This window comes from Astatotilapia calliptera, chromosome 11 (assembly GCF_964374335.1).
Source record: "Astatotilapia calliptera chromosome 11, fAstCal68.1, whole genome shotgun sequence".
Lineage (NCBI taxonomy): Eukaryota > Metazoa > Chordata > Actinopteri > Cichliformes > Cichlidae > Astatotilapia > Astatotilapia calliptera.
The window spans coordinates 12,899,239-12,915,475 of NC_137432.1; the positions used below are offsets into that span (position 1 = coordinate 12,899,239).

General features: G+C 36.9%; 1 protein-coding gene across 4 annotated transcripts in view; it reads right to left on the minus strand.

Annotated features, from left to right (window-relative positions):
- The window catches only part of LOC113032772 (RNA-binding motif, single-stranded-interacting protein 3-like), a 166,977-nt gene that overhangs the window by 21,215 nt on the left and 129,525 nt on the right, over positions 1-16,237 (minus strand). For all 4 annotated transcript variants that reach the window (XM_026185864.2, XM_026185863.2, XM_026185866.2 and 1 more), the window contains 2 exons: positions 13,198-13,355; positions 12,200-12,279 (listed from right to left, as the gene is read on the minus strand). In XM_026185864.2, the coding sequence (XP_026041649.1) occupies positions 12,200-12,279; positions 13,198-13,355 (238 nt within the window). The remainder of the gene's footprint in view (positions 1-12,199; positions 12,280-13,197; positions 13,356-16,237) is intronic.

The window sequence follows — 16,237 nt, forward strand, 5'->3', positions numbered from 1 at the left end:
TTCTAGGATGCAAAAACTCTGAAGTGCTATACTGCTTCAGCAGAGGCAAACTGTTGGGACAAGTCTTCTATTCAGCTGGTAAAGACTACTCTAAACCCTCAAACTGAATAAGTCACATACTTTTATGCACTCTTAACCCCTAACAAGCCGCATACTTTTATGCAATGCCTCTGTTTTTTTATTTTATTTTAATATATCCACAAAGTGAGGTTTTAACTCACTGATGCATCTTTGAAGAGGCTATAAGCTGGCACTCTGAAATTACTGTCAAATAGGATAAAATGGCAAATAAAGTCAAATCAGCATCAATGTGTGTAGTATCGATTTTTTTTTAAAGAAAAGCAAAACAACAACAAAATCCAACTGCAAATTGCAATATCTTGAAGCTGGTACTGACTAACATTATGAATGCCAGAATAAACTATGCAATTATCTTGCCTACTTCAAGAAAAATATTTCTTCATCTAAGTAAAGTGAAAAATGAGAAGAGGTATTCTCAGTGGAGAAAACCATTTAGAGCTTAAAGACTGAGATGAGAGCTCTTTAGAATGCCTGGGGCCATGACGGGCACTCTAAGGGTAATGATATAAAGACACATTTCCATTTGATTATAACACATTTAGAAGAACTTTTTCATTCAACTATGTTAACTTGATTTTGTCCAACAGGTCACATGGTGTAGCCTTCTGTTGTCATCCTTTGCTTTTCATCTTTCTGAATCAATTCTTGTCTTTTACCCGCTCTGCTTCATGCATTAAATGACCTTTACTTTTACTAAAATCACAGATAGTCACACGGATGCAACAATGGATGGACTGAAGATATTTGGGGGGAAAAGAAAAGTGGAAGACGTCAGTTCACCTACCACATTAAGTTTAAAGTTATTATAATCAATTATGATCAAAAATAGTTAAAAAATATCACATTTATATTTTTGATTAGACATAATAACTAACAAAAATACAATCATAAATTATAAGTTATTTCTTATTAGACACGTGTCCTGTGATTTCTATTTTTTAATGTGAAAAGCTATCTACCATTAACAGTGGCACTCAATTTAAAAATAAAGGCTGCATTTGTTATTTTATTTGTTATTTTTTTCCGCTCACAGCTGTGACAGACAGAAGGCTATGCTATTGATGGCAGATAATTTGTCAAGTTTATATTTGCGATACTTTGTCTGTGTTCTATAAAGACAAAAACATCAGTTGATTGAAAATAATTATACATTAATTATGTGTGTTTTGAAACTTTCTTTTTATTTTCCAGCTTTAGCACAGTTTGTTTTCTGGCACAACAGATGAAAACAAGTTTCTTTTATTGTTAGAATTAGTAATTAAAAAAACAAGTACCTAAACATGAGAATGGAGAATTGTAAAGCTTAGATGTCGTCACCCATAGATGTGACAGCTGGCTGCTAAAGGATGAAAAACAATCTTTTAATCTCAGAGTTTTTCTGGATTGGTTTTTCTTCATTAACGTTCTTGATATTCCTAACAGCAACATCCAGTAAGCAAAGCAGCAACATGACAACAAGATATTCCTGTGAGGTAACTACAGGAGTTGCAGTGACCTTATTTAATTGTATTTTAAGGCCCTGAAAGCAGCACACATTTTATCCACACAGACTTAAAAATGTAAAACATTTTTTGCTGTCAGCTGTTTATATACCTGATCTTATGAAATGACTCAAACATTAAACACCGGCCAGCTGCTGTGGGCCACCGTTTGCAAATGCATATGCATCAGTAAAGTTAGACCGATTTGGCTGCATCAGTGCTATGGAGCTGCTGCAGGGGTTGAATATATTAATCTGGGGAAACAAATTGGAGAGTTTCAGAAGCAGTTTCTGTTTTTAATAGATTTTTGTTCACTTTTGCCATCTCATTGGATACCTGGAGTTTAACCCTATTAAACCTCAGGTATCAATGATTTCATAATTCTGCCAAACAAACAAACAAAAATAATGAAGAACAAAACTACCATAAAACACAAGTGAGATTTACTGGAACTGTGGAAACTAAGCAAATCCAATTATGTCAAAAGCCTGGATTTATACTTTTATATTTATATTTTGCATTGATTGAAACTGTATGTGCAGTATATACAGGGTGTTTCTGGTAAGAGTCGAGTTTTGCCAGGAGGTAGGCAACACTGTGCCTGGTTAATGTAGCGCAATCCATTGCCATTTCCTGATTACCGGACAGAGAGAGAAACACCAGAAGCAGCACCCAAACTTGGACAAACTGCTTCACACATGAGTATCTATAGATTGACATCTGCTGAACAACTAACAACGTAACAATAAAAAGATCCTAGTTATTTTTTTCCATCATGCTTTTTTAATTAGAAAAAAAATATCCCCATTGCTTCCAGTGGAGAGTCGATTTATGCCAAGCTGCTTGGCTTGTAATTTGCTCGAGGAACTTTTTATGATTTTATGGCTGTGTCAGTGTGTGCCTGCTTGAGTGAAGGAGCACAGAGCCAATGGCGTTCATATCATCCTGTAGACAACTGTTGACAATTTTTACATCTCATTTATTTAAACAAATGCTCGATCCTCTTTGCAACAGTGTCTACAAAATAAGGTGACATGAAACAGAAATGCAAACTTTTACTTTCCGACTTGTTATTTTAACAGGGAATAGAACATATGAATGTCCATCAGCATGTAATGATGCTGGAAGTTGGGAAAACTGCTAAAACTCACTATGCACATAACAAAAACATTACGTGACAATAAGTACAGATGTAAACTGTTCAGTTAAAAGTGGTCAGCATTAAACCACAACTTGGGATAAAATTATTTTCTGATTCTAAAATTCGTATAATTAGAACCTGCAAAACAAAGCAATCACAAAACTGCGACATGGGTAACTTGCAACTGGTGGGTTGCACAAAAGGTATATAAGGCAAAAAGCATTTTGCTTCCCAATAAAAACAAATAAATAATAAATAAAATAAACCCAAAGTTCACCAAAACTATTAGGTCCACACCAACTCTGATCAGAACAATAAAGGGTGAGTTGTTAACATGTGTGATGTAGGTCACTGCTTATTAGGAGAAAAACAGCAAGCATGTCTTTAGAAATGTTATAGTTTGGGGTTGCTTTGCTGCCCGCGGAACCGCATAAATTGCTGTCACTGACATGCATATCACAGAGTACTTGAAGATAATGTTAGACTATCTGTCTGACAATTGATATCAAACCAAAAGTGGCCCTTTCAATAGCATAACGATCCTACAAACAGCTCAAACAGATAAAACGTAAGGTTGTGAAAAGGCATTCTCCAAGCATGGACTTTAAATAGAAATGTTACATGGAGGTTCAAAATAAGCAGTACGTACAAGAAAAATCTCAAATATTTCACAACTGAAGGAATTTCAGAAAGCTTCTGCCTGAGCAAATGGCTACAACAAAATATTATTAATCTCATAAAGGGGGCAATAATGGCTTATGAGGGCCATGGGATACTTACTGTTCCACAAGAGAATATTCATTTAGTGTAAGTTATTAAAAAAGGCTGTCCATGGATGTACTGATGTATTTTATTTTTTTTTTAATACGGTAAGCACAAATTTGTAAAACTGGTCTTGCAAACCAGAATTTCAATGGAGCACCAAGTTTAAAAGATTGATTTACCTCCAAATAGATAGCCAGTGACAATGTCTTACCTCCAAAATATTAAATGGGTCTCTTATCATTTCTAATCTGTAAGTGATTGTGGTAAGACACACACAGCAAATATAGCAAAATTAATGACTTACTGCCCCTACCAGTACTTGTGTGTAGCACTAGAATATACAATATAAAAAAGCAAAAGAAATGTAAATCACTGCATTATCAACACACTATATAAAAAAAAAAAATTCAAGAAAAATATGAAATTGTAATATTGTAATGTACTAGTTTCAGGAGACGCCTGAATGAGCAGAATTATGATATCATGCATTTCTCCTGGGGAGGAAAAAATATGCACAATACACTTTGCAAATCATTTTATATTCATTCATGAGCACAACGTGACAAGTCATAAATAGTGAAGATGATAATGACAACCAATGAATGTTATTTATTCCAGGGAGGTGAATCTAGCCACCACTCAGTCAGGGGTCAACAAGTGCAATACATCAAGAGACAAGATTACCTGTAGGAAAAGCAAATAAAAGTGGTGCACCGCATTAATTATTCAGCTTGCTTTCACAGCTTCGTTTCCACAATCTGTTGTATTTCACAAGGGTGCTTTAAAAGAAAGGAGGACACTTTTAATTGCTAGTTTGACCCCTAATGTTCACACTCCTCGCTCTATAAGACACAATGTGATGAATTTATGATGAATTTGGGTACAGCTGTGTCAGATCCTTTTGGGCATATCAAATTACCCAACGCTGTCATAAACAAATGCTTGGATATTTGGTTTAGATTGTTATCTTATTTATTTATTTATTTTTAACAGGACATGGGGGTGATGCAATAAAATGCAATTCTAATCCATTGACAAGAAAAAAATGTAATTGCTGAATTCAGGAGTAACTTGAAGCCCCTTAACCAAAACAACATTCTTTTTTCTTAAGGCTTTTTTCCTTGTAAGCATAGAGCAGGCAGATAGGAGAAATATAGTTTTGTATGAGAACTCTCAGCTCAATTTCTTAGGTTTCAGGGGGAGGCATGAATGACTTTAATTAGAATCTGTGTAGGAGCTTGCCCCAGCAATTTAAGAAACCACTGAGAAAAATCCCTTGTAGCTAGTTAGTAGAGCTATCATTTAAATAACTACATGGTCAAATCCCTCCCTTATACTGTTACTACTACTAACAATAGTAATCAATTCATTTTCTTAGGTTTATAAATTCAGGATTGCAGTGTAGCTGAAGCTGAGCTGTGAGCCGAGAGAAGGCACCGGACAGGTCACCAGACTTTGGAAGTATTACACTTCTGAGAGACAATGGGACACACACACACACACACACACACACACACACACCTAACACAAATATCTTTGGACTGTAGGAGGGAGCCAGATAACCTGGAAGAAACCCAACCATGTAAACTCCATAAAGAAAGGTCACAGCTGGCTAGTGGATTCGATCCCAGTACTTTCTTGGTTGGAGGCATATATTTTTACTGTCCATCTTACGGGTTAAACTACACTACATGTTCATACTCGTCCATTGAAACTATGAAGCTCTCTGCACACAGTTTTTTTGTTGCTAATCTTGATGGCAGCTGTGGTGGTTTGAAGCACCTCAGCACTTGGTGATCGTGTAACTCTACGTGGTGTGCCACTTTATGGCTAAGCTACTGTAGGTCCTAAACACTTTAACATAGCACTCACACCACTTAAAATTGATTATGCAATAAGAGAAGAAATGTCACAATTTTATTGCAACAGTGCCATCCTCTTTCAGCACCACACTTATATTCAGTGACCCATTCTTTCAAAAATGCTTGTAAAAGCAGACTGCACTGGTAGGGGTTTGAGTCTGTAACCATGTGAAAGCAACTGAATTAAGAGCTAAAGCCCATTACTTTTATCCATACAGTGTACTATCAGTAAAAAAGTCAGATCTTTTTCTTTCAAAGAGTTTTTACTATGAGCAGCATATCTGAGCAAAGTCAGTCTGTGAAAACTTGTGTATATATATTCTTTCTCTAAACTGCCCCCCTGAAGTAGCTTTTGGATGAAATCATATGTTCTTAAGGATTATTTTGTGGAACTATATGAGGCATTCACAGAGTGAAGCTGCACAGAATGTTAAAACTGTTTTACAAATTACACCTTTGTTTAATTTCTTTTTAATTCAAGTATTTCAAATTACTCTCTGCAAACAGGGTTATCATTTAAACTACATAATTATACTAGGCCTGATCCTTTTATTGCAGAGAAGACCACAGGACCTCAGTCCTTTCACTAAAAAGCTTGAATTCTTAGTGTTACTATCTGGACTTCACTTTGAGTTGGTTTTTAACTGCAACTGGCTATTTTGTATGTGCAAAAAAAAAAAAAAAAAATCTTTTAAACTGCAAGACAAGAGTTGTGTGTTATTTTGAACAAAACTAACAAATTATTTGATTTGTCAACTTTTAGGGTTTTTACATTTATCCTTTGTTTTTGCTTTATTGTCATTCTTAGGTGATTCTCACCTGCATCCTTCTGAACAATGTGCAAACTAAACTACTCAACAACCAAAACTAAAAGGACCCAGCCACCCACACACTGAGCTACTATGATTTGTGTGTTGTTGTGTCAGTGTGTGTTTGTTTTACTAGAACTCAGTGTTACTAAGCAAGTACCTGCCAAGAGCTACATGATAAGGGAAAGTAATTACAGGGGAAAGAGAAACATTACAGTGGTCAGAAGATACAAGTGCCTGTTCTCACACACACACACACACACACACACACACACACCGGGGATTTATTTGTACTCATTAGTTAAGACTTGCAGCAGCAATCACCGTGCAATTGTTTGACTACAGTTTTCTTCTGTTAAATACAACCATTGCAACATGTTATCCATCCAATGCAAAAACACGACTAAAGGAAAAAAATGGCAACAATATCAGAAACATATAGTGCATGAATAAAAATAAAAATAATTGCCTCCTAAACCTAATAACATAAGTCTTTCACATCACTGTATAGGCCAACTCTTCTGTGCAGAATTGTTTGAATTCAGCCACAGTGAAAAGTTTGAGTATGAACTGCCTGTTTAAGTTCGTGCCACAGCATCTCAGTAAGATTTAAGTCCAGCCTGAATGTGCATGTCTGATTGTGTCTGTATTTAGGTGAATGCAGTGGGGTTGAGAAAAAAAAAAGTCTTTTATTGATCTGAAATAAAGTTTGCAATCTGTGGCATTTTATGTTCAGCCAACAGGACTTGTTCATAGGTAAAAAGGTGGGTGGCTTGTACTGTGAACAGTGAATCACATACTGTTACCAGTTGCTGAAGCTGTGGGATATTGCAAACTGCGGTAGGGCACTAAAGAAACTGTTCAAACTCCAGCAGGGCAAACATACATTTATTTCAGCTCTAGCTAGAGGGACACATGGGAAGAAAAAGGAGGGAAAGAAAAGTATGAGGAAGGATGAAAGGTTATTCTCGATATACCTGGTTAGGTGCAGAAAATTATATTGATCTTAGCTTTGATGCTTCTAAGCCACGCATCAGTCTTTAGACAAGTAGAAAGACAATAAGGGGTCTATCATATGAGTGGGAACAAATCCTTCAAATGGGAAAAAAGTTATTTAAAATAAAATCCAATCCATTAGCAAATATAGGAAGTCGCTCAGTTGGAAAATGGGATCCAGTCCCCAAATGTGGCTAAATGAAGAATCCACGAGAGGCTGAAATAAGTATGTATTTGTAACACTGTTACCAAATTGCAAAAAACAGCCAGGTAGGTCAAACAAGGTAGGCAAAAAAGTAAAGGAGGGTTAAATAAATGTTCAATAACACAAACAACCAAATGGAGTCAAAATGAAAGGAGAAAAAAAAAAAAAAGAATAAAAAGGGATGTTAACTCCACTGTCATACACATTAACAGACATAGGGAACAAAATGTGAACGTATTCAACTTACTAATATGAAACAGCCTTTTAGTCACATAAGAATAAAATGTATTGAGGCTGAGATGTATTTGATGAGGCATTATGCAAAGATGGAAGCAAATATTTTGCAAATATCAGAACCTGATGGCATCATTGTTATTTGGTCTCAGTTTCAAAAGCAGCACATTTTTATACCCATACTTGTGTCTGAGTGTTAAACAGTGCCTTGAAAAAAAATCATATGTAAGATTACAAGTCTCACAGTGCAATACTTCCACACAATCTTTTTCTCAGTAAAGCATCATTCAGTTTTTCCTCTATTATCAGGAACATCAAATAAAACTCAGTTTCCATTTATGAAAGCATTGAGCCGCTTCACCAGTGAATAGGGACTTAATGCCTCATGATCTTACGAGACATTTAAGGCTCCATGCATTTTTAAAGCTCTCTGATTATTATAAAAACTACTGAATGATAACATGCTAACTCAGATTTGGATTTGGTTCATTCTTGTCCCGTTTGCCTTATCATTACGGGAAGGCAGGACAAATAGAGCTATTAAAACTACAACAGTATACGCCATATCAAACAGTGCAAGAGGAAGACACACAGTGAAAGATGAGATAAGGAGAAAAAAAAAAAGAGGGGGGGGGGGGGGGGTGACCACTGAGTGAACAAGAAATGTCACTGGACCAGTACAAATAGTGAGCGATTAGGATGTGAATAGTGTGTTGAGAGAGGAAAGACTTCCACCGCTGAAACCAAAGGAAACAGTGTTTGAAGTCAACATTGAAATGGTCTTCAGATTTCTTTACATTTATTTTTATTTAAATAAGCACTGATTTTAAATTTGTCAACATTTATTAAAGTTTAATCATGTCAAGCTTTAATATAAAGGGATAAGGAAGAAGAAGTAGAAACAGAATTATGTTTTCACCTCACAGTATGGGGACATAACATTATCAAATGTTAACACAGAGCAAACACCTACTGTCTGCACTTAATTTACATCTTAGATGAGAATCTCAAATTTGTGGCTGATGATTAGGGGTAAAGATGTTTACAACTTAATAAATACCTAAGGAATCTAATCTGTGAAGCAGAGATATAATTTAAGTAATTTAAAAAAAATTCACCTGCAAGCCACTTTGCAAACCACATCCACCTTTCATGCCATGGCAGTCATATCAGTGTCATATCAGATGCCTGCTGTGCTTCTGATATTCTGTGCTGTGTCTTAATGGTGTGGTTCCCTACTGCACAATAACTGGGAGAGATCCTTGAGATCAACCACAAGTTTCAAACCAAGGATCCTCTTCCTGTGAGGTGATAGTGCTAAACACTACATCCCTGTGTGTTCTCTGGTAAAATAGCAATGAACATCTTTTTGATCTGCAAACCCAGACTCTTTGAAATTCTAAATGAAATGTAAATAGAGCGAGACCAAAGTATAAACAAAAAAAAATAGGAGTCAAAAATCGATAAACTTTATGGTAAAACGGGCTAACAGAAGTCCTGGTCATGTGATCAATGTAAGCATTCATTCTGAAGCTTAAGAGTTAAATATTACTGTTGGCTGTGTGTAAGAAGCAGAGACTGTGGTATGAATCAGAGAAATACAGGCAAAAATCCACAAACATCCTCGTTCAGTGACATGCATGCATATTGTTGACTACTCTGCACCAGCATAGATGCTTTAACCTTTGATAACATTTTTTAAGGCAACAAGTATAAGTAATAAGCAGACAAAGAACAAAACAAAGTACAAAAGCCTGTCATAATGTCACAGCAGCATCTTTGGAAATGTTACAGACTGTCAGTGACACAGAACATAAATCTACAAAACCTGGCTCTGGAGAGACACTTTGTTCTTAAGTATTAAACGAATAAGCACAGTATGTGTGTCAAAGTCTTTTGTGGAGGAGTACACAGGCGGACGGGTTCTCCCAATTTCAGCGGTGTGGGAGTGCAGTAAAATTTAAGCATTCTGTACACATCCAAACACATGTGCGCACACACAGACAACAGATGTATAAAATGAGTAAACGGAGTAGATAACCCCGGCAACAACAAGCAATACACTCTTTCAGCGTAGAGGTCAGTGACTTGGTGGACCTAGCAACTGTATTTGAATGCAAGACTTGCACTGTAAACTAAGAGCTGACTATGAACTCAAAGTGTACAATCACCTTGTAAAAGCTGATACGTTCCACTGCAGTATTCACTTTCCTTCTTGTCTTGGTGCTTTACTGCTTCGGAATTGCACTCATTTTTATGAGTAAACAGGACTTTCTCACAATTTTACATACTTTAAAAATATTAATTTAATATTGGATAAAACTGTATGAATAATACTTTTTAAAAAGATTTGTTAAATTGACCTATGATTGTTGATCACACATGTGATATTCATCATGTTGACCTACAGCGAATCAAAAATTATAATATCACCTAAGAGATATTGGCTAGTATGTATTTGATGTGATTAGAGTGACAAGGTATACACCCACTTTCTTCTCCCTAAAGAACCTTTTTTTTTTTTTTTTGACTCTTACAGATATGTTGTTGACTTACAGAGCTATCCAGCAGTGGACCAAGACGTTACACATTCACCAACAGGGGACTGCTGAGCAAGCAGAGGACATCTTCTCCTTTCCTTCTTCAACATGCCATAAATCACACTAAACGCTGAAACCCTCTGGTGACGTTTTAATTTTGGCCAGGAGGAGACCGGCAGGTGTGTGAATGTTAAAGAGTATGCACAGCAGTGCCTCTGCAGGCTGGAGAAGCTGGATTTTAATGACCCGCTCATACACATTGTTTATTTGTAGATATTTTGTTTGAATGAGTATCTGCCCCAGGGAGGCTATGAGACCCCAGAGCTGATATTTAACATTTTTGCTTACTAAGGGGAGACAGATTTTTTATGCACGGTTAGATATTATCTTTTGTAACAAAATATAAAGGATCAACTTCAGTCTATGGCTCAACTAATATTAAAATAAATGAGCAACACAGAATACAGACAAAAAATGAAGTCTTAAAATAAAAAAAAAATGACAAGGAAAAGAAACTCAGGAGCAAAAAAACCCAGAACAGACGTACTGACAGAACAGACGTACTGACAGAAAAATTCTAACATACATTCACAGCTCATCAAGGAAAGAACTTAAAAGAAGTCAATTCATCCAAAAATTGTCTAAATTGAGGCTAAAAACTTGGTGAACTTTATAGTAACACTGCATAAGAGAGAAATATAAGCATAGTTCCTGCTGAAGTTAGCAATGCACTTAAGTTCAGTCCCAACCAATCGACTTAAAGCTGCTTTAAAAAAAAAAGTAAAACTAAGTTGTGGGCTGCACACGCACCTGAAAATATTACAGTTTTAAGACTGACTACAGACTTGCGTGTTATACTGGATTAGTAATATGAGCAGCTCCTTTCACTTTGTGCATGATAATTTTATCCATAGTTAGCATGAAAATGCTTCATGTTACTCAAATATGCATCAATACACACTGAAGTATCATTAAATATATTGCAATTTGTCACATTAACTGTGGGCAAAAGTTAATAAATGTATAAATTATTAACATAATAATCCGTTGTGGGATTCCTCTTTGCAGCTTTGATTAAATGGACCGAGGCAACAATCTATAACTGTGATTACTTTGACAGCATATAATCTGAAAAAAGTGTTCTCAGCTTTGCCATGGAAACCAACTTGCAAAGTCTTGTGATTTTCACTGTATTAATTATTCTTATACGAAGAGCTGTGATGTTATTTTTCTGTCAAAGACGGACAGAGGCTGCAGACAGAAGGGGGAATGGATACATCTTTAATTTGCTATAAAATTACACAACTATATCACACAATACACAGTGCATGTGTGTGCCGTACTGCCAGAGTACAAATCCCTCTGTCTTTGAATTCCCTTTAGTACACCATACCTTATCTTTCTGTATCTTAATCTTGTCTCTGAGCTTTTTTCCCTTCAAATACCGTGACATCCTCAGTCAAATCCTGATCATTTTCTTTCTCCTCTTTTTTCATGTCACCTATACATCTACTGATATCCCTCCACCCCACCCTTTTCAAATGTCTTCAGCTCAGAGTTAAAAAGGCATCAAGTTTTTGCTGTTTATTGAGGGAAAATGTGGAGACAGATTGTTTGCCTTGGGAGCTGCTTGTCTGATGTTTGTACATGTGCCTCATTGCGTGTGTGCCTCAGTCTGCATCTTGTTCAGAGAAAGAATTAATCACTCACATCTTCCTGCTAAATAAGCTCAAGGAAGTTCAACGAGTGGGGGAGAAAAAAACATGAGAGAGAGAAGATAATTAGAGAAGATTTATCAGTTGCATTGACCGTGAGTTGGATGTAGACTGACATTGTAATACCAAAAGGTGCATACAGCTATAGCATGACTGCAACTGATAAAACCTGCCATAAATTCATGAAAAACTGCTGAAAACTTCGAACTCCATAACGCTGACTTTGATTAAATAAATGTGACCACACAACTTTGTCAGCTTTCTGACACAGTTCTTTTCTCGACAATACACATTGAAATTTTATCAAAGATGGATAACGTTCAGAGTCTACGGGCAGGATTTGTAATCTCAGTCTCAGAATGACACCTACCAGTCATGCCTGGAGGGGTTTTCAAAAATTTCCCATTGAAATTTTGAATCACCACATCACACTTCTCTGTTGACTCCATCCTGGGATGAAGAAAAATAAGAGGAGGAACTTTAGGACAATTGCTACAAAATACAGAAGCTACAATTCTGCTTAGTTCAACATGCACAAAAGGTACTGAGGTTCTTTAAAAGTAATCCATCCAGATATAAGGGCAGTCTTGTAAGTGCCTTCTGGTTTATGCATCTTGGTTATCTATGAATGCCTGAGAAAAAGGCCTTAGGTAGGACTGTGCATGTCTGTGTGTTTGTGTGTCTGTTTTCTATGGGGTTTCCTCTCCTTTGTCCCAGTTTAAAAGCTCCATTCAGTCTGATCTGTTGTGTGTCATGTCCTCTTTGTCTGCCCCTATTCAGCTCTGCTCACCCAATCACAGCTCAATGACTAATTGCCTGCTTGGCAAGCAAAAGCCAGTGTGTCAGTCTCTGTGTGTGTGGAGAACAGCAAAACGGTGACGGTGACTGAAGAGTTAGAGGCTGTGTGTGTGTTCGGGATGGGAACACGCATGACTGTGTGGGTCGTGGGTTTTGTTCATGTAGCCAGTGACCCTGAATGTAGCCGACTTCATTCTAATCACTGACACACTCTAGGATGCAACTGAGAAGGCCCCCCCTCCGTATACACATACATTCAAAGTGGATCTGTACAGCTAAAATACCTTCAGCTGCAAATGGAAACGAATCAGCTCAGGATCACATTGTAATTATCTTAAAGAATGTGGATTATAGTAATTATATTAACATTTTTTTTTATTATGTGCCTAATATGTAATTATAGCAATCAGAATAAACATATGGTCGATAATTCACAAGTTATTTTTTTCCCCTCAGTGACCTTTAAGGCAGTGCAGTAATATCTAATATTTAAAAAAATTAAATAAAATCAAAGCTAGTAGCGGAAAGCATAATCTCAGTAACTCAAGAATCCCAAGTATCCTGCGGTACCTGGCAAAGCCAACTCCTCTGCTAAGGCCATTGGCATCCCTCAGTATCCGCGTGGAAATGACGTGACCAAAAGGCTTCAGCATGTTCTCCAACTCCTGCTCATCCATCGACACAGGCAGGTTAGATATGTAAAGATTGGTGGGGTCCTGCTCCTGTTGCTGTGAAGAGAGAGGGGTAGAGGGTGAACAATCAGTGTCAATTCAAACCAGGAAAGAGCAGATGCATCTGTTTATGCAATGTGTAAAGGACTTGAGCCACCTCTCGTTTCGTCATATTTTGCTTCCAAGGAGGCAGATGTACTTGTCGTTTTTTAAAGTGGTTTTGAGCAACGAGGCTTTCTTGAGGGTCTTTCAAAGTTTCAAAAGTGGACAGTGGCTGTTTTTTCACAAATTTTCAGTCCAGTCCTTGTACTTCACCTTTTCTTAGGAATGTTTTTTAAGCCACTTAAAAATGACATGAATGTTCAAGCATAAAGGAATCAAACTAAACAAGTGAGCCAGTGTTGTGCCTTCTGTCTACATCTAACAGGCAACTTGGCAAACAACCACTTTTAAATTTGTATGTTTAGGCACTTATCTGGTAGCAGCCTGCTGCAATAAACATGGTGGTACCCTCTGATTAGTGGAGTATATGAAAAATTGTAACAGCTTGAAGGGCATAAAACTGTATTTTGTACCAACAAGGTGATTCCCCAAAGAGCTATTACATGCAAATTTATCATCTATTAGCATGGTGTGCAATGTGTGCTCCCAAAAAAAAAAAAGTATCTGAGGAAACTGGACAATTGGAGGAAGTCATGTCCTTAAGAAATAGAAACAAAATTCAGGACCTTCAGGTAATCCATCTACTGTTCACAGAGGACTCATCAGAAATGGTGTCAGTGCAAGGAGCCATTTTTAAAGAAGGGAAACGAAGAGAAAAATCTGAGGTGTGCCAAATCATCACTCCACTGGACAGAAAGTCAGTAACAGGCCGCATGTCGTCAGTATGTTCAGAGGTGTACAACGGTGAGTGTCTCCATTCCAGCTAGTGGTGTCGACGGCTTGTTGAAAGTAATGGAATTATGAACACAGAAAGGTACGGCCAGATTTTGATACAGTACCATCCCGAAATTGGCTGTGGCTTCAGTTTTAGCATAACAATGATCTCAAACTTACTGCCAGTGCAGCAAGTTCAGATTTAAACACACACACACACGCACACACACGCACACGCACACACACTATCAGTCATGGATTGGCCTCTGCAGAGCCATACCAAATATTAACTTTCAAGCTTGTCACAATTTTGTCTTCTGTTTACAGATTTCAGTAAATCCCTACACCTGTTTCCTATTTTCCTCAGAAAATATGAAATGAGAGGTGACTCAGGACTTAACTCTTAATTCTCTCAAACTTAAGCCAGTAAAATGGCTGCTCATCAATAGAGAAAATGGGTAAAATATTATGTTACAGGAAAATAACCATTTCATCTATTCATTCATAATAATTTAGCTTCTTAAAATGTGTTACAAATATAAAGTGATGGAAATGGAAAATAGACGCTGACTTAACACTGCGTTTTGTGTAAAAGGTTCAGAAGCTGACTATTTTGCTTCCCCCAAATCTGGTTTTCCAGCAATAAATGCATTAAATGTTAAGCTGTTTGTTTCCATGTTTATGACTGAACACTCCACTGCAACATATCTGTGAATTTAACTCTAGAAGAAGCATATCTTTGCAAACGGGAATAAAAATTTCATTGAAAAGGCAGAACATTCACTTCATGCTCAGACCCCAGAAGCAATAAGGAAACCCCCTCCAGATTCATAAATGTTAACAGAGATGTATTAAATTTTTCCAGGGGAATGAAGGAACCTCCTCCTTATGTGCTTCTCAGTTAGTTATACTAGTATACTTCAATTAGTTTTTGCTCTGCTTGGCAGCGCTCCACTGAAATGATCCTCCGCAGGAGACCAAAGCCTGTGTGTGTGGTGCTTACAAATTAAAATAGCATTGAATCTAGAAAATGGTCTGACAGAGTGGTATTTTTTTTTTTTTTTAAACAAAGGATTAAGTACAATACATGCACGGTCCATAACAACATGATTTCAATCTATTACTTCCGTATTTCATGAATATTATTAGACATTCCCCAAGAGTTTCTGTTGATGCTGTAAATGGTTCTGTGATGTTTCATAACTCACAACTGCTGTAATCTAATGCTTATGCAATGCTTATGTACATATCCACTTTAAGCTTGGTAATATCTTACAAATCATGAGGGCAGATTTGACTCATGACCACTATAAAACCTACAATTTCTGTTCTTGGCTTTTTCTAAACTAAAATGCATTTTGACACAATCAGCAAGGATAAGTGTCTCCAGAGTCTACAAGACATTTCATAACATAAATAGTGTCACTACTCATTTATATGTAACAATTCTGCTGTTATAATGCAAAAATAATTCAGTGTGTAGCATGTAACATGCTGTAATTCAACACAATTTTATCTCTGAAGCAACAGTTCACAGCAATAATATTCGTCTTAAGGTGCTTTATAATGTAAAGGTAAAGATCCTACAATATAAACATTGGCATATACTGTAAACACATGGTGAGTAAAAACAGAAGTCCAGCAAGTTCATCAAGTAAAGATGGAGTTTGTCTCCCAAACCCTAATAGCTGAATGTTAGGGTAAGTTCTAAGAACCACAATTAGGCCTGTGGCCCAACAGTGAACATGGTACTAGGAGGTCTTTGAGACAGGATGGGGCATGACCATTCAGGCCTTGTAGGTGAAAGTAAATATTTTAAATTCAATTCTGGATTTAAACAGGGAACCAGCCCCTAGCCCTGCGACCTGTCCAGCGGTGTGCCCTGCTTCTCGACCTATGATAGCTGGGATAGGCTCCACATCCACGATAGGCAGTCATGGCTATGGTTAATGTTTGTGTTGAAGGACACAAGCTTGACAAAAATAATTAGTTAGAAAGTAAAAGCAGAAAACTAAACATGTCCATGCCTGGAGTTTAATTGATTTTTGTAATCTGGCTTTACA